Here is a 23,685-nt window from a genome sequence, read left to right as displayed (position 1 = left end):
GTAAATACGCCTGGTAGCATAGTCCTCGATGTTTAGTATATCCAGTAGGGAGGGTCACATTCCATGTTTCGTTGTATCATTCATTGGTTGATTAATCAAAGTAAACAAACTCGTAATGTCACCTCAGACCTTGCATTAGCCACGTAGCAGACCAACCTTTAACCTATGACTGATTGCATACGTCACGCCATTGGCGTAACTGGTCTATCTAGTTTTAGTCGTTGAACTGTGTGTATCCCACGATGGTTATCATATTACACAACACATCACTTCTGGGAGAGTTGTCATTTTTGTTCCCACGGCAAGACTGAATATCACACACCACACCACAGGTCAAGTCTGGATGTCTTGTCTTTTTTCACACATTTTTCCACGTCTACAAGAGAGGTAAGTACGTTTTTTTCCTTTCATGACCTTTGCCTAAATGAGATTTCACCGCGGGGACATTGTTGGCATACATGTGAAACAATGTGCCGGTGACGTTTTATAAGCTTGTCTATCAATATGCATGTATAGACATCCAAGTTTATAGGATAAGTGCCAACTCCTGAAACCCTTCACTTGCTGTCGCCTTTTTGAGTGTGTTTTGTTTTAGTTTCTCTGTAAAATTGGTATGTTTCCTTCACAATTCTACAATCTCAAGGTCATAAGAATTAGTCATACTTATAGGTCATGGACGAATCATAGTCTCTACCAGACTCCGTGGGAAAAAAGGTCAAAGGTCGCCAGAGGGGTTAGCCTGGAACAGAGTTACCATGTTCAACCAAAAGACATTCGATGGGTAAATATGAACTCCAAAGACCGGCCAAGCCCTCAAATATAACACTCCCATATTTTGGCCAATTCCTGCATTTTTTTAGTCTACAAAGAGGCCTGGTAGAGCCTACACGAACCATACGTCCTAATTTCTAAACTGAGATTACTGCACCAAGTAATAAACCAATAACATCCCATGTAAGAATTTGGTTACTTTGTCTATGGTAGTACAGGAAACTGTTTGTATTTTTTGGCATCTGTGTCCATTGATAGCATACCCCGGGGCATGTAGCACATGGTTAAGTATCTAACGCAGCTTATATCAAAGTAGTCTTAATGTTGGTCCCACCCACATAACAGGTCTTATTGCAGGAAGTATTGTTCCGTGTCATACGTTTGCATGACTCTATCATTTAAATACTGTCTTTAGGGCCTAGAGAAATGGTTCTTTATTAGCATTTTATTTGTCTGATTTAGTCTGATTATGGAAATGACAAAACCTTACGTTCATAGACTGTAAGCACGGCCGGGCTGTGTCGTAGACTCCCCGCTGTGTGTCGCACGTCCACCCTGGAGGCGACACCCTTTGCAATCCAAACTGCCCTGACACGTAACATACGTGGACATGATTAAAATCTAGTCAGATATGAGTTGTTGTTGAGACACTTGTGCAGAACAACGACTGACTAAACCGTCGTAGTAATACCCTTTTTTCATTAGTAAGTATTGGGTCATTTACAAGTCTGTAATTATGTCCTCACATACGTTGATTACAAACCTTGAGGTTTAGTAAGTATTTGTGTCTTTTTACAATCATGTAATTGTGTGAGTAGATTGCAAACCTAACGTATGATTATCAATGTAAAATAAGATGATTAGATCTAACTCTGCGACCTTGCTCAATTGGGTGACTGACACACAACAGCCTTGTCTGGACAAGTGTTTTAACACTTGTTAAATAACTATCCTTGGATTATTCCACTATCAATAACGTGGACAACATTTGAGGTGGTACATGCCATGTCCTAGGTTAGAGTGAAGACGTATGATTGAAAATCTGTTCCTAACATTGCTGAAAAATTGCAAAGAAAGGTAACCTTAATAGCTCGAATCTATGAGAACAGTTCTAATACTACCTTGCCCGTGGTCAGCAAGTAACCTTTAATAACAACGTTTTAATAAAGGTAGGCAATAAGTGATTATTATCTTTCACTTGTAGATCAGGACTGGACTTGAAAACCAATTGGTTTTTCTTCATCTATATCCATTCCTATTTGCTTTTCTCACTCAGATAAAACAGTACACTATATTGAGACTACTACACAGATTTAAAACCGTCACTGTGTGAGACATTGTCAAATAGAACAACGCGGAATGTATCTCCAGTGCCCAGTGAAAGTCATTGAAGAGAGACATCCAACTCTCTTAACGAATAACAAGCGAACAAGATCGAAAAAATAGTACAAATTATCCAGATGGGTTACCTGGCCATGGAGTTACCATTTTCAACAAAAAAATGACCTTCGACGGACAAATCTGTACTCCAATGACCAGCCAAGCCCTCTAACAAAATATTTACCAGCCAAGCCCTTTGCAAATCTTGGCCAATTTCTGCATTTTTAGTCTACAGCGAGGTCCGGTAGAGCCTACACTAACCATACGTCCTAATTGCTAAACTGAGATTATTCTACCGAAGTGATATAAGAAAAATTCAACTGAAGAATTCGGTTGTTTTGTCTGTACATGTGGCAGGATAGGAAACAGTTTGCATTTTTCTGCAGCTGCCGCCATTGATAGCTTCCCCCGGGGCACGTAGCACGTGATAATGAATCTAACGCAGTTTATATCAAAGTAGTCTTAATGTTGGTCCCACCCATGCTTGAAATACATATCACGTTTTAGTACAGTAAGTATTGTTCCGTATCATACTCTAACGTTTGATCATTTAGATGCTATCTTTTCAGGGAGCAAAAAATGCGTTCTTCTATCAACATTTCTTTTGTCTAAATCTTTTTTTGGTCTAAATCCTCCTACATATAAGCCTCTGGGGTTTTTTTACAATCATGTAATTTTGTGAGTAGATTACAAAGCATTATAACGTATGATCATCAAAGTAAAATGAGATAATAAGATCTAACTCTGCGACCTTGCTCAATTGTGTGACCGACACATGATAGCCTTGTCCGAACAAGTGTTAACACTATCCTTGGATTATTCCACCACATATAACATGGGTAACATTAGAGGTGGTATATGTGTAAGAAGTATGATTGGAAATCTATTCCTAACATTGTTCAAAAGCTACAAAAAAAGGTTACTTTAATAGCTCGAATCTATGAGAATAATTCTAATACTACCTTGCCCGTGGTCAAGGAGTAACTTCAAATGTAAAGTAAACGTTTAACATAGGTAACCAATGAGTGGTTATAATCTTTCGCTTATGCATCAGGATTCAATAGCACGACTTGCTCTTCATCTTTATCAGTTCCTTGTTATTCTATTTTCACTCGGAGTTAAAACAGCATTTTATATTGAAGCTATTAGAGATTTTGTCAGACATTGCCAAACAGTACAACAAGAATCATGTTTGCAATGCCCAGCACAAGCCATGTAAGTGACACACCCAGCTAGCTCTCTTAATGCACAGTCTGTTTCAGAAAGTTGGACCACATATAGCAGCTTTTATTCACTCGCCTATTAAGGTACATGACTAGTGAATTTTGTTCTTTTGCAGACGACCTTGGCACACCTAAGGATGTCAACAAAGGTCATCTATCTCACAGCCCTCTGTTTTGCTTGTTTACTATCCTTTGTTGTTCCTCAAGGTAGGTTACGTCTAACGACTTACAAGTATTGATAAACAAGATGGCACACCATAAGATGTTGAATTAAAAGACTCTTTCTACACAATCATATATATTATTCAACCGACATTTCGGGACCATGTGTCACCTACCTCAGGGCAATTCTGACTTGTTTACTTCACTTTGCCTACGGTGACAGACCGTCACCAAAACGTCGGTTGAACCGATGACTGATTGTGTACAAAGAGTATTTTCTATCCATTGACTGACCAACCTGATGAAACCATTCACGGATCATAAAATGTTAGTACCTTCACGATGGTTTACTTCAGTGATATGTCGAATTTGGCAACATTTGTAGCGAATTTAGTCCACACCCAAAAAAGGTCAAACAAAGGTCATGATGGCGTGCGTTGTATGCGTCACACTGTGGCGTAACCAGTCAGCTACTAGTAATGTATTTACATGTACTTAGAGCATGTTTCAGCTAGGTCATATACGTAGTCACGAATTTCTACAACATGAACTTTTACAGCGTATCATACTTGATTCCGAGTAGGTACTGATTTCTGGTGTATTTGATCTCTTTGTAAAAGTCTGCTTTACTACATGGTTGTGTTTCTGCTTTCAATACTTCACTATCAAAGTTGTTTTCACTATCATCACTACACAAGGCACAGGTGGAACGGTCCCTGAAAACGTCCTGATTACCAAGCTGCTAGAGAACTACTCTACCGACGCACGGCCAGTTCTCAACTCTTTGGACACCACCGACGTTCACTTTGACATCGTCATAGCACAGATACTAGAGCTGGTAAGAAAAAATAACGTTAGCTTCATTTCTTGCTTGTAGGAGAAAAACATGCAAAAGAGCTGTTAGAATTGATTATTTTGATATAAAAAAGATGTGCATAATACTTATCTGTTTGCATTCATTCAATTTTGAAGATGCTGTTTTGCTATAAATTTTATAAAACCTTTCTCTTCTCGTTTTACCAGAATGCAAAGGAGCAGGTCCTGACATCAAATTTATGGATACGACAGGTAAACTGTCATTCATAATGATTTAATATCCATTTCGGTTATGGTAGTTCTATTGGAACATTATTGATTGATTGATTGATTGATTGATTGATTGATTGATTGATTGATTGATTGATTGATTGATTGATTGATTGATTGATTGATTGACAGAGATGGGTTGACGAGGTTCTCAAGTGGAACCCTGAAGAGAACGGCAACATCACGGTTGTGCACATCAACAGCGAGAACATATGGCGGCCAGATACAATCCTGTACAACAGGTAATTATACAGTGAATTAATGACAACATCATAGTACATACCAATCAGTTTGTGTACATGACCATGGTGCATGTTAACACTTCAGATAGTCATGAACCGTGAGGAGGAGGGATACAACCGTATTCAGTACTAGTCAAATTTGGGACCGCATGCTTACCACTGCAGCGCCCCCTAGCATGCAGTGAACATTCAGCATTGTCCTGAGGATCGTAGTAGAAAGACTATCGAGAGGTTAGTAGGTAGTTATTCGTGGCTGTATACAGAGAACCCTTTTACCTGTAGGTTTATTAGTTAAGCTTCACCATATTTCGTTGCCAACAGGCTTCACGATGAAGGCTGGTCGGCCACTCCGGACACCAATGCCATCATCGAGCACACCGGCGAAGTGTTCTGGCCATATCCGGTCACCGTCCGCAGCTCCTGCATCTTGGACGTCAGCCTATTCCCATTCGACGTCCAGAGATGTCCGTTAGAGTTCGGGTCCTGGACCTATCATGGCGGACTGATCAATCTACTAAACGTGTCGGCAGAAGGAGTTACTGACGAGTTCATAGAAAATGGAGAGTGGATCCTGGGGTCGTTTGAAGCAGATCGACACGTACACAGAAACATTTCAGGAAAACCGTTTCCAACGATCGAGTACACCGTAGAAATATCGCGCAGGACACTGTACTACATTTACTACGTGGTGGCACCGAGTTTCCTTCTTGCGCTGCTGGCTCTTTTGGGGTTTTACCTGCCATCGGATTCCGGGGAGAAGTTGTCACTGAGCATCACGATGTTGTTAGCCCTGATCGTCTTCATGCAGTTGGTCACAGAGAAACTTCCCCCGATATCTACAAGCATACCACTGATAGGTACGCCTATATCCAATCACGAAGGCCCATAACGACAACTTTCTAGAATGGTTAGCATAGACGGCGAAATGGTCTGCGTAGGGGACGAAAGTTGTTTGTGTGGGCCTTCGTAAGTAATACTTTTTTCTACATATCTAAATCGATACCCAAGAAAACAACTAATTTCTAGTTGACACGTTTGATTGATCGATGATCTTTTCATTTTGAAGCCATGATATTGGAACCATCATTCACGTCTCAACAACAGCCATTTTTTTCATTATTTTGGTGTTCAGGAAAGTTCTTCGGAGGGGTCATCGTGTTGGTGACCCTATCGTCGGCCATGACCATCTTTGTCCTCAGCCTCCACTACCGCGGCCCGAAAATCTACCCCATCCCGCAGTGGGTTCGTAAAGTGTTCTTCCTGGGCCCTACGAAAGTGGGAAAGGTCAAGGTCATCACCAACCCAGGTGCACACACCGTGAAGATGAACGGCGTTCCAGGAGAGACTACGCCATCCAACCCCGAGGCTCAGACGCTCTCGCGTACTCTCGCGAGAATTGAACAAAGCATTTCCCATTTCGTAGAAGATCACGAGAAGAAGGCACAGTACATCGCCCTGGAGAAGGAATGGAAGTTCCTAGCAAAACGGATCGACAGGTGCCTCCTAGCGTTCTTCATGGTTGCTTTAGTCATCATGACCATCACTGTGCTTCTCGCTCGCTAGACATAAAATGTACGGACTGAAAAACGAGAAAATTTCTCGTAGAATATATTTCGTTATTTGAAGCTAGCATGTTAGAGTGACGCTGTATCATCACATTCCAAACCGATGCAAGCTGTATATTGCAGTAACATATTCCTGTGATACAAATATTTTTGACTGTGGCGTAGGGTCAGTTTTTGTTTTAATGATAACGCACCTAAGTAAGTATTCTTTAGCTAACGTTCTCATTATTGTTGCCGTTTTAATGGTGGGCTATGTATATATCACAGTTGAAAATACAATTGCACAATGTAGTTAAGTCGCTGGAGCAATATTTGTATGGTGAATCATAACTAGACACGTCGCTTGCGTTGTATATATGACATAAAAGAGGGAGGTCATATTTAGGCAATATTTAAAGGGTAGATCAGTTACTAGTATTTAGATCAATAACTAATGCATTAGCTAGCCTCCGTTGCAGTCCTTTTCCCCGCAGCGTTTTTTTTTTCCATTTTTTTGGGGGGGGGAGGGGGGTGGGGCGCCGCGTATCTGCTTGGACAGCACAGGGTCTATAGCGGACACAGGGGCACGGCGGATACGGGATTCCAAGCAGATACGCGGCGCCCCCCCCAAAAAAAAATTGGGAAAAAAAAACGCTGCGGGGAAAAGGACTGCAACGGAGGCTAGCATTAGCCGTGTATTGGACGTTAATGTATTATATATATTATTCCACCAGCTAAGGGCATTAAACGTTCTGTAAGGCCATATGAATTTGATCTTACTGATAATAGCCTTGAATGGGTTTTGGCTTCATACCAAAGATGGACCAATGATGAGGTGATCATCATATATTGAGCTCGAGTTTACTGTAAATTGATATAGAAATGGCACATCATGTCAAGCCTATATGTAAACCATTGGCCAGTACGCTTTGCATGTTGCATGTCACCAAGTATCACTCCTAAAAGGAAGAAAGTAACTCAAAACGGGATTAAAGCTCGCATTTACAGTACTTAGGATACAGTTGACATTGTTTTCCTTTTTTTATGCCAGAGTATACTTCTGTCTGTTCGATTCTTGTTACTTCCACAAAGTAGGTATTCTTTCATTTGCTATGGGTTTGGTAACCACTTTGAACTGTCAAATACTTATCGTGGTTTCTCCAACCTTCCAACTGTATAACACGGTCTATTATACTGTTTAACTAAATATGTAACTTAACCCTTGTTGTGTCGATGGCTCTTCTCGCGGCCTTGTCTTAGTTCTAGCAGAATGGTCGTCAAGGACGAAAACACCCCCCTCCCCACACACACACACAACAGTTTGAAAGTGACTCATCTCAAAAGACATGGCTCAAAATGTTGCCACCTTTTAAACGTTAAATTGTTTGGAATGATTAGGATTCGACAAAATGTAACTTCAACAGTGTAACAGTTTGCAGTAATTTTCATATTTTGCCATGCTTGTGATTGTATTTATGTCAGATATGTAGTAAAAATGTAATTAATGGAATACATGGTGATGGTTGTTTGACTATGTGTGTGGACATTCTGGGTCAAATTTGTTTTGACGACAACTAAGCGTGTGCTTTTCCGAACGAATGATTTCTGAGTAGTAGATTATGCATCGCCAAAGGCAATGAATCTTGCTGTAAGTCTAATTTACTGAAAGGGTCAGGTGTCAAAGCAGGCACAGTCCTTGACTGTTCCATTTCATAGTTGATACGGGAGAGACTTATACTGTCACAGTGGTATTTTTGCTCCCAATATACACCAACACTACATACTACACACCAATAGCAAACACACACACACAGACATGCACTGTCGAAATGCCTTCTCTTTCTCTCATATGGTCTCCCCTATTTTTGTAAGTGGTACAGCCCATGTGTACGTCACAGAATCCCTACGCAAACACCCGGCTTTGTGAGTACAACTTGAGTACAGGTGCTTCCGCACAAAAGCTTCGTCAGAAAGTAGTCTACATGGACACAGAACGCTGCCATATCAACAGGACTGCCGCCTAGTCTACAGAACCGCACTCTATCATACCACAGCTGTTTGTAGCTGTATTCTGAGGACAGGTACTGGTCATCCAACGACACAGATATCCTCAGAAACGGTTGATTGACGTGAGAAGGGTCAAGCAACAAAAGTTTGCATTCGGGATCACCATACTAGAAACAGGGACCCGCATACGGTGTAGCATAGCGTGGGGTATGCTAGTGTTACAATGTAGCCCTGTGGTCCAGTTGTGAGGAGCGCGTTTGGAATATTCTTCTGGAATCTTTTTGTCAGACAATGGTATAAGACTACAACAACAATGAAGATCTTGGCGACTTTCTTTGTCCTTGCGTGTGGGATTCTTATTCAATCAGGTAAGTACGAGAAAGAATCAGCTGTATTGATTTGGACACAGTGGATTGGTGTTAGTACATAATGTTACTACCGGAGCGACGGTTAGGACCCTGTCACAACCGTTGTACGTCATGCCTTCACTTTTTACAGGGCCGGTCTTAGGACAGTCGGGAGTGTATCGTAAAAAATTGCAGCTGCCTTGAGACAGAAAAGGTGCCGTAGATCATTGTAGACGGTTAGTTCTGCCTTTGAAAATCCTTCGACGAAAAAATCGTATCTTTAACAGTACAAGAACGCCTTGTGATAACAAGTTTGAACTATTAGTGTGAAAGATAAAACTATAATACAACACACCAACTTACAAAGTAAGACCGTTAACAATTATTCTTCGTACATAATTTTGTATCCTTTTATGGCAGTGAACGAATGTCTTGAAGAAAAAGACAACATGCCTACTGTGTCTTCTATGGCTGTCATATGTCTACAAGTTTCAATGTTTTAAGAAAACGTGTTTGCTTCCAATCTTCTTTGAAAAAATATCATTTGTTCTTCATGTTATAATTTTGATCTTCTTAAAGTTTTCTTTTGATAGATAAGAGTATTTCTAACAGCTAACGTTGCGTACGTGACGCTTACTTGGCGACCAGGTATTTGTAAGTTACCCAGAGTGATACACGAATCTATTGTTACCAAAGTGATGCTACATTCACTAGAGCGTTCGTCAAACAAAAAAGACTGCACGCGCTTTGTGTGAACCCGGTATCTAGAGTGACACTTTCTTTTACTTCTGACGAACCTTTACCAAAATAGCCGCCAATTTGACAGACGAGAACCCTTGTTTTGTTGTTGTGACGTTGGTGTGTTAGACTCCAGCACATTCTTCTAGTTCGGCTCTTTCTTCCTGGCGTCCGTTCTTCACTGTGCTACTCAAACGTTGACAGATATGCTTAATGCTTGTTCTTTTACTTCTGACGATCCTTTACCAAAATAGCCGCAAATTCGACAGACGATAACTTCTATTTTGTTGTTGTGACGTTAGAGGGTTCGGCTCTAGCATATTCTTCACGTTCGTGTATATATTCCTGGCGTCCATTATTTACTGTACTACTCGAAAATTGACAGAAATGTTTAATGTTTGCCCCTTTCTTGAAGTATGTAAACGCAAGGCCTGGAAGAAGAGACTTCTTAGAAACCATCCTTGTATTTCAAATTCTATTTTGTAGTAGTTCTAGTGCGAGCGTCGTAAGCTTAATAGTTTTCATGTGGCCTTCTTTGTTAAGTTATTTTGCTCTTCATGTAGATTGTAACACTCTACTAAAGTTTATCATTACACTTAGAGTACCTAATTGTTCATCACTAAAACATCTAGAAAGAAACAAAAATTTATGACAAAACCAACAACGTAAAGATGTAACCTCCGACGCCGGGTTACATAAATCCGCCACTTTGAAAAACTGTGTGCTTGAGAGACCTAGAGTGCAGCACCCCAGGTACGCACAGTTTAGTTATACAGGAGTGTATTATACTGGGGGACGCTGGGTTAGAGATCTGTCTAGGCACATCTTTTCAGGGTGGTGGAATTATGTACCCTGGTGGAGTTATGTTAGTAGATGCGACGGCTTCAGATGTATTCTGACTGTTACTGATACACGTATCTCTGTTTCTGCCCAGTAACCGTCGAGGGCACTAACTCTACGGAAGAAAGGGCACTGATTAAGCTGTTGCTGTCCAACTACACCACTGGGAGTAGACCGGTGAGAAACAGTACGGATACAGTAACAGTCACATTTGACGTCGCCCTCGGCCAGATCATTGACGTGGTGAGTAAATTAAGATAACTGTCCAATCACCTGACAGGTATCTTTTACTGTTGTTCTCGTTTTTCCCTTTCATACCCGCATATCATGCAATGGTATAGTTTGATTGGCTCTCAAGACCACAACGTATCATGATAAGACTGGTATTACAGAACTCAAGTTTTAGCTTGAAAGTGATTTAGCAGGGTTGAACTGCAATTTTCAACATGGAAAATAGGGATAGCAGATAGAACACATGATTCTTCTAGCAATGGATCAAAATTGCAGAAAGTTTGTAGCGTCCCCCGTCTCCATTACCGGTCTCTGTAGACCTGTTACAAAATACGTATCTTCTGGACCGTGGATTTATAAACAGACGTCATGGTTTCCGCGAGTTGAATAGGCGCGGAGGGGTTTAAAGGAACTGTGCGTGACTTGACGCTTCTAATGGAAGTAGGCCGGTTAAGACGGTGATTTTCTTCGGTTCGGGTCACCGCTTGACTTAGATTCCTGCGAGCAAAACAAATACAGAATCAAGAGTAGGGAGCTAAGAGGTGGATTATACAGTCATCCTGAATACCGATACGTATTTGCACATAGGATTTTCTCCAGAACCGCCTGAAAATGTGGCCCCTGATTTCCCAAATCCGAGGCTACAAATCGAAGTCAACCGTAGATGTACAAGGAGTTTGATACAAAGAATTACTCCCCAAGCAGAGGTTGGTCGGGAAGATTGTGACCTTTTCATCATATGCCCCGTTTTAAAATTTCTGTCGGGACTCGAGAGTGCCGCCACACTTTGGCGGTGTGGCCATCATACTCTGCTTGGAGAGTAGTTTTTGAGAGATAGATGGGTTTCCGTTGGATGACGGCTCCATTTTCTTGTAAAGTATCCTTCTGAAATTCAGGATAGGTACTATGCACTGGCACCACCAAACTGTATTCTTTCTCCGCTAGCTTTCCTCTTGACTGCTCTAATCAGCTTACACCATTTGTGTTCTGAGTGTAGTGTTTTGCACAGGGCAGCTGGTTCGTTATTTCAGACGACCTTTTCAGCTTGAGGGCAGGAACTTGTAGCTCTACAAACACAATCAACTCTATCGAAACAAACTGCTATAAGGCTAAGTTAAACAAAAAAGAAAACGTCCGTTCTCCATACGAATCTGACATAATGTCAAATAACTAATCATATATGTCTATATCAAATTTTATGTCATTAACGTAATTATAAAATTTGGAGCGACAATTAGTAGCGATGTTGTAATGTTTCTCAATAACATATGCTCCGCGAATTTTTCAAAATACAATAGTTTCACCATTGTCTTGTTTCTTTCTTTTTCTGTCACGCAGATTTCGAAGGAACGAGTCATGATAACCAACCTGTGGGTTCGGCAGGTAGGTTCGTGTACATCATCTTTTGTATCGTTTAATAGCCTAATTATCCATCAACTTTGACCGTAACAACAAACTGTTGCAGAAGTTGTGATTTTTAGATCCACAAAAATAAACACAACGAATGTATGAGTGTACGTCGATGGAGGTTAGACATCCTGGCAAATTAAGATACACGATAGGAAAGTTACTCAAGCATCAGGATAGCTTTATCAACGGTCAGGCGTTTCAGATGATATATCTACACTTTTTAGTGACAGTCACTATCTTTCATCAGTGAGAAATAATGACAAAAGATACTGGATGCCATCTTTCATTTCATTTCATTTTATTTATACAGGGGAAATACAACTCAGGCTGTGAAGCCTGTTTTTCAGGTATCCCTGATTTTACATATAAAAAACACAACTACGACATAGTACACTGAGTAACAATAATAAACAATCAATAATAAAAGCCATGTCACATACAATACAGATGTCAATTTTCGCTGGGATTGCCATTCTTAAAGTCCTTGTAAGTAATAGCAGCTCTTTGTTTGAGTGGTAATGTGTTCCACAACTGAGCCCCATAGTGTTGCATACTACTACGGTCCGCTGGAAGACATCTGACCGTTTACAAAATCTATCCAGTTACTTGTGTAACTTTTGTACTTTGAATGTATGAAGTTTAATGTACTTCGATCTTCAATCTTTATTATATTGTACAATCAACTTGACAGACATGTATTGGAAGACACAACTGAATTGCGTTAGATTTAAAGAAGTACAATTCTAAGAGCACGTCAACATTACAGTCGATTGGATAAAATCTACATCAAACTTTCATATTCACTTTTCTTGCTATTGCAGTATTGGAGAGATGAGTATCTCGTGTGGGACCCCAGTAACCATGGAGGTCTGAGTGCGATCAGAATCCCCAGCGAACAAATATGGCGGCCAGATATCGTTCTATACAACAGGTATGCACAACAATTTTATTACAATCGTACTCCTTTTAACCTTGTTTATCCCTGTACGTCTGTGATAAAGCCATATTCACACAAATCATACCGAAATCGTGACACAACAAAAATACAGCGACTTTCGTAAGGTCTATACATACACACAGTTAAGTTGATACAAATGAATTAACCTATACATAAAGATATATGAATAGAAATAAGTAAATCAACATGTTGAGTCCAACGCATCATTTACACAATGGATTCTAAGGTCTAGACATTCTTGGATATATTAACCTATTTGTCCATAATAACGGTTATAATATATCCCTCACTAGAATGTAGTTGAATCTATCTATCTATTGAATAACATGTATCATTTTTTTAACAATCATATCTATTGTTATGGTGAATGTGTCGTTTCCTTTGGAGGTTTGTAATATACCTGAAATGGTTTGGTGTGAAAGTTTAGGAGTTTGCTTTCTCGTATGATTTCAAAAAGAGAAAATCATTATTTTAAAAGTCATTTTTACTTTCGAATACAGGCAATTGGAAGAAGACGTGGTTATACCAGATACCAACGCAGGCGTGACGTACGAAGGTGACGTCACATGGCTCTATCCAATCACATTGAAGAGTTCCTGTGTCCTCAATGTAGAAAAGTTCCCAAATGATGAGCAGGTAAACTCAAATTTCTATATCAGAATATAATTCGCCATTTCTATATTTGTGTATCTGCAATGTGTCTGTCCCTATCTCTGATCAAAAATCATGAACAAAGAAGTTAAACAAAATCTACCTGCAACAGTTAAGAACATGAACCTCTTACTCAGCATAGCGAACTATGTCATTTTCAAAACTTGGCGTAACAGCTTTACCAAATATAACAAGAATATACCCACTAAGATGTTTAAAGACGAAACTCTCTATATAGTAAACAGCAAATTTGTAAACTGTCAAATACAAATTTATTGCCACACCTGTAACTTTTGATACATGTCACTGTACGTTTTGTGTTGTACATGTGTTTTAGCTTTAATGTACAGGTTTTGTTATTGAAATCAAATGAGGGGAAAAAATATTAAAAGAATACAAAATTTGTTATTTCCAGAATTGTGATCTTCAGTTTGGCTCCTGGACTTACGACGGTTTCGCAGTCGACCTTGTGAACAAATCGGCCGTCGGGGACACATCAAGCATCATCGAGAACGAAGAGTGGCTATTTCTCGGCATGCCTGCCAAACGTACCGTCGCCTACTACAACTGCTGCCCGGAGCCCTACCCGGATGTGACGTACACAGTCCGGATGTTACGTCGCTCACTGTACTATTACTACTACCTGGTGGCGCCATCTTTGATTCTGGTTATACTAACGTTGATCAGTTTCCAAGTGCCGCCAGACTGCGAGGAGAAGCTGACCATGAGTGTGACCATGCTCCTGTCTGTGGTGTTTTATCAGCAGCTACTTGCGGACAGACTTCCTGCGCATTCGGGATACATCCCCGTATTGGGTAAGTTTTTGACCTATTTCCTGTATTGTTTACCTTCGTGGTAGTGAGATTCACATGATGATTTCGGTACTTTGTATGTTTGTTTGTTGTTGTTGTTGTTTCTGTTGTGGATAGCGTATGTAGCTTAAAAAGTTATGTAGTTGATTTCACTGGTGTTCATAGTAGCTTCGACTTGGAGGCTCCTAGTGGCTTCCTTTAGAACTACAGTTGCATTTAGCTTCTTTTGAAAACATATAGCCATGATTATTTGGACTGTATGTATGCTACTTAATTTTGATTGAAAATTGTTCCTTTTTCGTCAATATTCAGGCCAATTCTTCGCTGCAACGATGTTCACCGTGTCCCTGTCATCTGCAATGGTGATTTTTGTGATGGGAATCCATTTCCATGGACCCAACGCCATGCCTGTCCCTCCATGGCTCCGACGAATCGCTTTGAGAGGCCGCGAACTGAAACAGTCAGCAACAACCGACACAGACATGTACCCATCCAATAGCGAGGCCAGCCTGATTCCAACCAATCAGGACGACGATGACCCCGAAGTGGACACCAATGAGAAGAAAGCACAAGTTTCTGACGAATGCGAACTGACCAATCGCCGGAGGTCTCTCAAACCGAGGGACTCTGGATTCACCAGCATGTCTAGTAGCGCGTCGTCGGTCGGTTCGGAAAGTTCTGAGGAAAAGGTCAAAGTAAATAAACAAGAAGAAAAGTTGCTGGCTCCTCTTCGGCATAAACTGAACTACGCTGTTCGTCTCTTTCGTCAAATTGTCGATCGTTCTTTGAGAAAAGACAGACGGATCGAAATCAGCGATGACTGGAAGTTGGTCGCTATCTTTGTTGACAAATGCCTGCTTGTGATTTTTGTGATCATAGCAACTATCACCACAGTAGCCATACTTGTGTAGATATGATCATATGCTGAGCTTGGCAATAAGCTATATGTACATCTTTATCGCTATTCGTACTTTGTTAGGTGTTATTGTTATGAGTTAATTTTTCATAATGTACATTGTTAACAAAACGCTAAACTATATATTGTATTTGGCAAATGAAGGGTTTTATTGGAATTAGATAATAATGAGGTGGACTGGTGTTGCATTGTCTTGAACGAAAATTATGAATTTCAAATTTTAGAAATGATAAGTAATTTAGCTGGTATAATACTGTACATACCATAAATGTTTGAGTCTTTGTGTAAATATTTGACATATTGACGATATGTACTAACAGAAAACGAGTGTACTGTCAGAAGAATTATACAAAAAGAAAAATACAGCGATTGCAAATACATAACAACTTCCGCCAGTTCGTTACAATGTGTACATAGTTTGAAGTCAAATTGTATTTTCTATGATATATTTGACAACTTACTTTCTAGGTGGAAGAACTAAAAATGCAAATAGTAGCTGTGCTACCTTAAGAAAAAGTAATATAAAGTTCTCATACACTGACCGAGAAACAAGGTCATGGTGCATATATAGAGTATAGAGACGATGTTGGAACTTTAAAAAAGAGTGTTACAGGCAAGTTGAAGCCTAAATTGGGGCACAAAGAAATAACCTGATAGCCTTGTCAGTAACGGCGAATAGCTTGTTCTCCCTTAACCGAGTCAGTTCAGGTTGAATGGGCTGGTTCTCACGGTAGAGACCGCCTTTGTCTGTACAAGGCGTTGCTGTGCGACAGGGTAAATACTGTTATGGCTTTGATGTAGCGGGCTGAAATATATCTAGCGAAACGCCAAGGTCTATATGACCATGTAAATATTTCATGGCGTCTCTTGGTGTATGTAGTCTTGCTGGTATTGGGTTTTTCTCCAAATACAAATATGCACTAACTTGTTTGGGCTCTCAGATTCGAAATAAAATGGCGACCTCAGCCAAGTCTCGTTGAATCTCGTCTCGTCGACTGCGAGACTTCGGCTGCCTGGAGAGTGCATTTGAATGGCTGATTGTTGTTGTCGTGTCCTTGTTAGAATGTGAAGATTCTCAGGCGTGCGCTTGCTTGGCTGAATAGCTAAATAATTTACGTGGTGTGACATTTATCCTTGACAGTGAGGACAATTGTGAGTGATGTTTCCGTAATGAAGGCAATAGTCCCTTTTTGTGGGTCTCTTCCTACATTATCCTGGCTCAGTATACTTTGGGTGTGACGCGTACACAACTGCTGTCAGTCTGTGCTTGAAAACCGTTCTCTTGGCAAGGCCGGAAGTTTCGTCAGGGACAAAGGAACACCCAGAGTAAGGTGTTCCTAGATTTACGCGTGATTTGGGTGTGAGTCGACGTCGGCACTCAGACGACAGGTGGACTAACATTGTGGCAGGCACCGCTGAAGGATTGGGGCCGAAGTCATGGCTGGATTCCACGCTGTGGTCACTACATATACAACTGTCGTCATGTTTCTAGGTAAGATATCATATTTTTCTATTATTGTAGTAAATAGTAATGAGCTCATCTAAATGGTGGTCTTGTCTAGCCTTACTTTATAATTATCACGCTTCTAGGAGCCACTAAGTCAGGCCCCTAGAAGAAGGGGTCTGGGGAGGGGATCCATTGAGCCTTGGACAGCAAGCTCGACTTTGTGTAACACAGACTAGGATATTAAATGCTCTATGAATACTGCCCTGTTTACCAATCTGGATCGGCATATATCATTGAGTCAGATGCTAAATTCCCATAGTTACTGGTATATACACTCCTATTTGAAGACACTATATATCATGTATCCCCCTCGGTTTTTGAGACCCAGTTCTAAACTTTGAAACCGAGTATTTTCAGAGACCATGGTGCTTCAGCAAAATACCCACTGGCGAAATACAGTCGTCCTTTCAACAGTTGCTTTGTATTTTGGATGATAAATTAATTTTCCTTGGCGACGAATGTACAAAATTCGTGCGATTAGCACTAAACAATAGGGAGATAATACAGTACCTTGCACGGCTGAAATTCAATACACCCACGTTGTCGCTTTAGATGTTTCACGGACTTTACCGTTGTTTGCGAGCAGCCAAGCAGACCGTGTACGCGTATTCTGTTCATTATTGGCGTAACGTTTGGTTTTAGTTCTTATTCTATACCAAATCTAGCTACTAACTCGTCCTACTATAGTAATGAGTTGAATTTCGACTACTGATCCTTTGCCTTTGTATTGTATAGTCTATGATCTATATTATGAGATTTGTGTGTTGATCTGCAAAACAAGAACACGACCCTGGTTGCTATATTGACTTCACATATAGGAGGCACCCAGGTAGTCATCTAACACCACTTTGCCTCAAGGACTTTCTCTACAGGATAGTCTAGTATACAGGGGCAAAACTCAGAGTCGAATGACTCAGACTCAAAGTTCCTTTGCTTTTAGAACTGTTTTCACGCCTTTATTGTTGCAATGAATAGCTATGTTGCTTGGATATACGTCATATACTTTTCAACGCGTGTGTCAGTGGCGTAGGTTTGGAGTAACGGTTAGGGTGTCCAGAGGTCCTAGTCTTGAGCCCCCTGACATGCCACTGATGCTGTGTTCTTGAGAAAAGCATTTACACAACTTTCCTCACTCCACCCAGGTGTGAAAATTGGTACCTGACTTAGGTTGGGGAGGTAAAAGGTCGTGCACGTGGAAGGAAATGTCTGGGCTCCGCTTTCCGATATCGTGCCATAGACACAGTGGATAATAACCCACTGCCAAAAAGGCTATGGGACTACCTTTACCTTAACTTTTCAACGTAACGTTAAAAAAGTTACGAATGTCTTTCGCTGCGGTAAACATAACGATCGGCCCCAAAACTCGTAAATTAAGGCATCCTGTGTGGCTCAAAAATACCGCAACGTTTCCTTTAAACGTTAACATGCACAGTGTTTAACATTTGGGCTGAACCTATAGTAACGTTAGGCACCCTGTGTGGCTTAAAGTTATCGCAATGTTGTCTTAAACGTTAACATTTGACATTTGGGCTGAACTTGTAGTAACTTTAGGCGCTCTGTGTGTCTCAAACTTATCGCAATGTCTCCTTTAACCGTTAACATTCACAGTGTTTGACATTTGGGCTGAACCTACAAAAAGGTGGCCTCCAACGTCAGCGTTCAACACTGTCAGGCTCAATTAAGAACAGAAGAATGTGTTCGGTGTCCTTTCGGAGGAGTTAAAAGCCTCAAATAACAATAGTAGTGACGTCGATGGTCGTTAAAATTCACTCTCGACCTACAACCAAGTACTCAGCAGGAAAATACCATGTCACCACCATAGAAAAAGCCCAAACAAAATCAAATCCTGAACTTTAAAACACACTAGAAAAAATACAGATGCTTTGTCCATATAGATAACCCTAGGTACTAAGTGGGTATTAGTATGCAAAGTTACACCCCCATATGACGTAACCGCCAGCCAATCCTATGACCTAATACAAACATTCTGTATCTGTATCTGAATAGCCGGTATAACGGCCTTTCGGTGTAACACATCAGCATTATACAAACACTTTTAGCTCCACCCTTTTAAACATGTCATTCACGCAGCATTAATCAAGTTAATGCTTGCTATTTTTAGCTCTAGGAGCTGCGCAGAACATCGCAACTGAGAATCGCTTGAGGAAAGTCTTGATGACGGACTATAACTCCGGAGTGAGACCCAAGATCAACAGCACGGAGGCGATAGCGGTGTACCTGGACGTGGTTCTGCATCAGATCATAGAAGTGGTGAGTTATTACCTACATAAAAAATGGAGATATTGTTTTGCGTGTGTCTGTGTGTATGTATGTGTTTTTGGATTTTTGTAATGAGCATTACTCAAGAACCTCTGGATAGATAACGTGATATTTGGTATGCGGGTAGGTTTTGCGAAGACGAGGGTCAAGGTCAATTTTGGGCCCCCTGGTATGTGACCTTGGTACTGCAGCAGAACTTCCGGTTTTGTCCTGGACGTGCTATGGTCTTGTTCGGGCAGCTTTGGCATTTTAGCTAATTCCGATAATGTTGTAAAATCTAGAACAAACTTGAAATAATTTATTACGGTTCCGTCTTTGTTGTACTTTCATTTTGAAAAACCCTTGAGATTGTTTGTATTACCTAACATGAAACGCGTACGGTTTTGTGCGATAGCTCTGTACAGCAAATTATGAAGTATGGTGAATTGTCATTCTTGTATCATAGATTTAAGTAACAGAATTTGCTGAAAATTTCGTATTTAGTGCTCAGACTGAGGACCTATATTTTTGTGCCACTCAACGTTTTCTTTCCTTCTGCAGGTTTCTAAAAGCCAGTTGCTCATCACAAATCAACGAGTTAAACAGGTAATCAAGTCACATCTCTTTATGCAAGTTAACCCACGTTAAAAACTATAGTAACAGTTAAGCATCATGTCTAATTTCTTAGGAAACTGCAATGCCATGATTGACCAATGGGTGTCGCTTCTCTCCCCAGTACTGGAAGGACGAGTTCCTTGTCTGGGACCCCGCTGAGTTCAACGGCCTCAGTAAGATCAGAATCCCAAGTGAACAGATATGGCGACCCGACATATACCTATTCAACAGGTGATTAGTAAGACATGAGACACTGTATGTTTAGTGTTGATTTTGTTGTACGTGTGATATCATTATAATTTCTCCATTCATTCATTCTTTCACTCACTCACTCACTCACTCACTCACTCACTCACTCACTCACTCACTCACTCACTCACTCACTCACTCACTCACTCACTCAGTCACTCTCTCATCCCCTTATGCTTTGTGCCAGTGTAGGGTGTGTAGCCCCAGCCGGGCCCCGAAGCCATAAGTTTGTCCCGGTGGACTGCCGGATACCTGAGGGGTACCCCTCGAGTTTTTTTTACGATTATCTTACGCGACATCTATTTGTTACCGGGTCCCGGGTTGATTTTAACTCCGAGTTTAAAACACTCCCGGGGCCCGGCCGTGTCCCAAAATAGCCTGGTAGCCGCAGAGTCTCCCACGGGGCCACGTACGGGTCACGCCCGAAAGTGCAAAATAAAAAAATAAAATAGCCCGTAAACTACCCGGCGGGGCCCCTTTTTCCAATTGCAACGGTAGTATTACATATTCGGTCCTGTTTACGCAGACAACAGGAAGAAGAAGTGGTCATACCGGACACGTGGGCGGAGTTAAACCACACAGGTCACGTGAAGTGGACATACATCATCACCATGAGGAGCACCTGTCTGCAACGTCTGCTGGGATTTCCCCATGACGAACAGGTAACGATACAGGAAAATGGAAAAACAATAGTCACTTTGCTCGAATAACACTTTAATACATATTTAGTCTACACTAATTTGATAATATGGATGGCATCATTTGAGAACCCCAAACTGGTGCGAACGTGCGAAAAAAAGAAAAGTTGGGACGAAAAAATTTTCCTTCATTAGATTATGAGCTAAGTGGTCAGGAAGGTTGAACAATTTACCGAACACACAGAACAGGAAATGTTCAATGTGCAAGGGGTAAGTTTATGACAAAATAAGTATTTTTTGGCTATAGTAAAATAGCTTTTGCCATTTATGGCATAATATTTTTTTTCCATTTTGCAGCTTCTATGTATGATTTACAGTATGGTTGAAACTTTTTGTTTGAAACGATGTGCTATATATATATTAGCTATTGAATGTAGCTTAAAGCGTTGTAAGAATGGTTCCATTTCTTGTTTTCAAAATGTCATACGTATTCGTATAAGAGTTGTATAGATGCGTAAATCAGGAAAATACACCAACGCATGATTTAAGCAAACTCAAATACTAGCTAGCTACGCTGTCACGGCGAACGACATTCTCAATGTCATCATGAGGATATAAGACAATTCCGGGAGTTGGCCTAGGCCTATCCCCGAGAGCTATCCGTCTCAACCAATCGGGAACAGGCTGTGCACACAAACAGGACTCTGGCATTTTTTCTTTCCTTGCAGGTTTGCCCTCTACAATTCGGATCCTGGACCAACGACATTCAAGCCCTTAGTCTTTATAACCTTTCTTCAGTCGGCGACATCACAGAAACTGTACAGAACGAAGAATGGGAACTTGTGTCCATGACAGCTGCCCGAAACGTCGAACTCTATAGTTGTTGTCCCCACCCTTACGTTGACGTAATGTACTATATAAAGATAGTACGACGTCCTCTTTACTACTACTACTACTTCGTGGCCCCTTGTGTCATCATAATGGTTTTGACTCTGGTGGGGTTTTGGCTACCACCGGATTGTGAGGAAAAGTTGTCCCTGAGTATCACCATGCTACTTTCGGTCGTGTTTTACTTACAACTGTTAGCCGAAAAACTTCCACCGGATTCCAACGATGTTCCTGTGCTAGGTACGATCTAGTTAACTGTTTTCATCGTAGATATCTTTCGTTTTGTACGCAAGTTTTTCCAGAATCCAATATTACATTGCAAGGTGATGTCGCCCTGGATTTGTTTAGTGCGCATGCGTAGTCAGACGCCATCTTGGTAATCCACCGTGTATGGCGCTCAGTATATTCATCAGTTTCTATATGTAAGAATCGGGTTGGAATTAGTTTATATGACAGATGATTTTAAAAAAAATGTTTTATAAGAGTGTGACGTCAACAAGGATGACTTTCTTTTCTTTTGTTTTCAATTCTATTATTTTTAGGTCAATTCTATGCCGCCATATTGGTCATTGTGGGACTCTCAGCCCTCGTGACGGCGGCAACCATGAACTTCCACTTTCCCGAACCGGATAGACACCCTGTTCCTGATTGGTTGAGACGGATAGCTCTCGGCGATAGGCCTAGGCCAACTCCCGGACTTGTCTTATATCCTCGCGATGACATTGAGAATGTCGTTCGCCGTGACAGCGTAGCTAGTTATAGTCGAGACAGTGAAACCGGGGAGGCAACTGTCAATCAATGTAACGGGCAACACAATCCAGCCAATCAGACATCTTTGTCAAAAACGAAAACGCCATCAACCAATGGTGTCAAACGTCACAAAATGTTTTCCTATCAGAGAATGACGGAGACGTACATTGGCAGCGAGGTAACCAATCGAGGACGACCTTTGCCGTCATTAGAGAAGGACGCGGGATTACGTCATTCCCAGAAGAGGAAGCGTAACAAGTCTCAGAGAAGGTCAAGCAAGCGCCTCAAGCGGATGTTGGAATCATTGCAGCGCCGCCTGGACGTCGTGATAGAACTGTACTGCGAAATGGTCAGGAGAAAAAGGAGAAAAGATTTGCAGGCGGCGATTCAATCTGAATGGAAACTGGTCGGCATTTTTGCTGACAAATGTCTATTTGTCATTTTCTTGATTGTTTGTGTGACGTCGTTGCCCCCGATTCTACTACAGCACTGATTTCTAAACAATGACGTCATTGACTACCCTTCCTGCATCAGGGGGTGTACAGGGCGCCACACAAATGTACTCGAACCACAGCAGGGGTCTTTTCCACGGATACTTAGATAGGTATTTATTATGCGGAGTATAGTTTACTTCACTAAAAGCTTGTCACAATATATTAGGCTATAAAGGTATATACGGACAATGATATACAAATAACAATGGTTCAAACATATTGGCATACTTAGAGAAATATATATTTCCATAGAGATAAATGTTGAAGGCATTGTGTGCAAGCCTAGATCGTCATTAACTTTTTTCCACGATCCCACATTTGTGTATAATTATTGATCACATGAATAATGATAACATATACCTTCATGTGTTTTGATGCTTTGAAGATATACAGAAGCTATCACTGTCATAACTCTTGTTCGGATCTATTCAGAAGTTAAGAGTACATTTTGTTGTAAAATTTATATTGAAAACTCTTTAAACATACATCACTTATAAAGTGTACAGATATTCAAACAAAAAAGTTGCTCTTTTTACTTACAGACTATGCATACATATCAATAACCTCACGGTATAGTTTACATGAATCTTATCATATACAATACATCAAAAATGGATGTAGCCTTCCGTATCCATGTGAAACTGTACTTACGTATGTTACGTAGATATACATATTAGTCTTTACCCTGTTTAGTCGGAAACGTTATGCAGTAAAACACCAATATCATATTTCTACAATATAGAGTTGTCTTGTCCTTTCATATCATAAGGTCATATGCAAAGCCTACGTTTTACGGTTCACTTCCCACTCTATATTAACTACGGTTTGCCAAAGCAACGACAACTTTAGTCAATGATGTAACCTATATTAACACTAATCCGCCGGGTTACATTTGTTTGCACATAAATCCGCCATTTTGAAAAACAGTGGGTTTGAGAGATCTCTAGTGCAGCACCCCCAGGTATAC

General features: G+C 40.8%; 2 protein-coding genes across 2 annotated transcripts; both read left to right on the top strand.

Annotated features, from left to right (window-relative positions):
* The first annotated feature begins 193 nt into the window (after window positions 1-193).
* On the top strand, window positions 194-16,299 carry LOC136425931 (neuronal acetylcholine receptor subunit alpha-2-like). Its single transcript, XM_066414854.1, has 14 exons — window positions 194-387; window positions 3,491-3,581; window positions 4,235-4,374; window positions 4,560-4,604; window positions 4,755-4,864; window positions 5,186-5,721; window positions 5,997-6,418; window positions 8,645-8,783; window positions 10,435-10,583; window positions 11,910-11,954; window positions 12,803-12,912; window positions 13,440-13,575; window positions 14,006-14,405; window positions 14,715-16,299. The coding sequence occupies exons 2-14, from the start codon at window positions 3,512-3,514 to the stop codon at window positions 15,311-15,313; spliced, it is 2,901 nt and encodes a 966-aa protein (XP_066270951.1). The 5' UTR covers window positions 194-387; window positions 3,491-3,511; the 3' UTR covers window positions 15,314-16,299.
* Window positions 16,300-16,397: 98 nt separating this feature from the next.
* LOC136425241 (neuronal acetylcholine receptor subunit alpha-10-like) lies at window positions 16,398-23,265 on the top strand. The gene is made up of 7 exons (XM_066414049.1): window positions 16,398-16,810; window positions 18,948-19,096; window positions 19,646-19,690; window positions 19,821-19,930; window positions 20,475-20,610; window positions 21,315-21,714; window positions 22,017-23,265. The coding sequence occupies exons 1-7, from the start codon at window positions 16,756-16,758 to the stop codon at window positions 22,715-22,717; spliced, it is 1,596 nt and encodes a 531-aa protein (XP_066270146.1). The 5' UTR covers window positions 16,398-16,755; the 3' UTR covers window positions 22,718-23,265.
* The last annotated feature ends 420 nt before the right edge of the window (window positions 23,266-23,685 follow it).

This window comes from Branchiostoma lanceolatum, chromosome 19 (assembly GCF_035083965.1).
Source record: "Branchiostoma lanceolatum isolate klBraLanc5 chromosome 19, klBraLanc5.hap2, whole genome shotgun sequence".
In the NCBI taxonomy this organism is placed as follows: domain Eukaryota; kingdom Metazoa; phylum Chordata; class Leptocardii; order Amphioxiformes; family Branchiostomatidae; genus Branchiostoma; species Branchiostoma lanceolatum.
The sequence above is the reverse complement of the archived record's forward strand: the minus strand, read 5'-3'. Positions and strand labels throughout refer to the sequence as shown.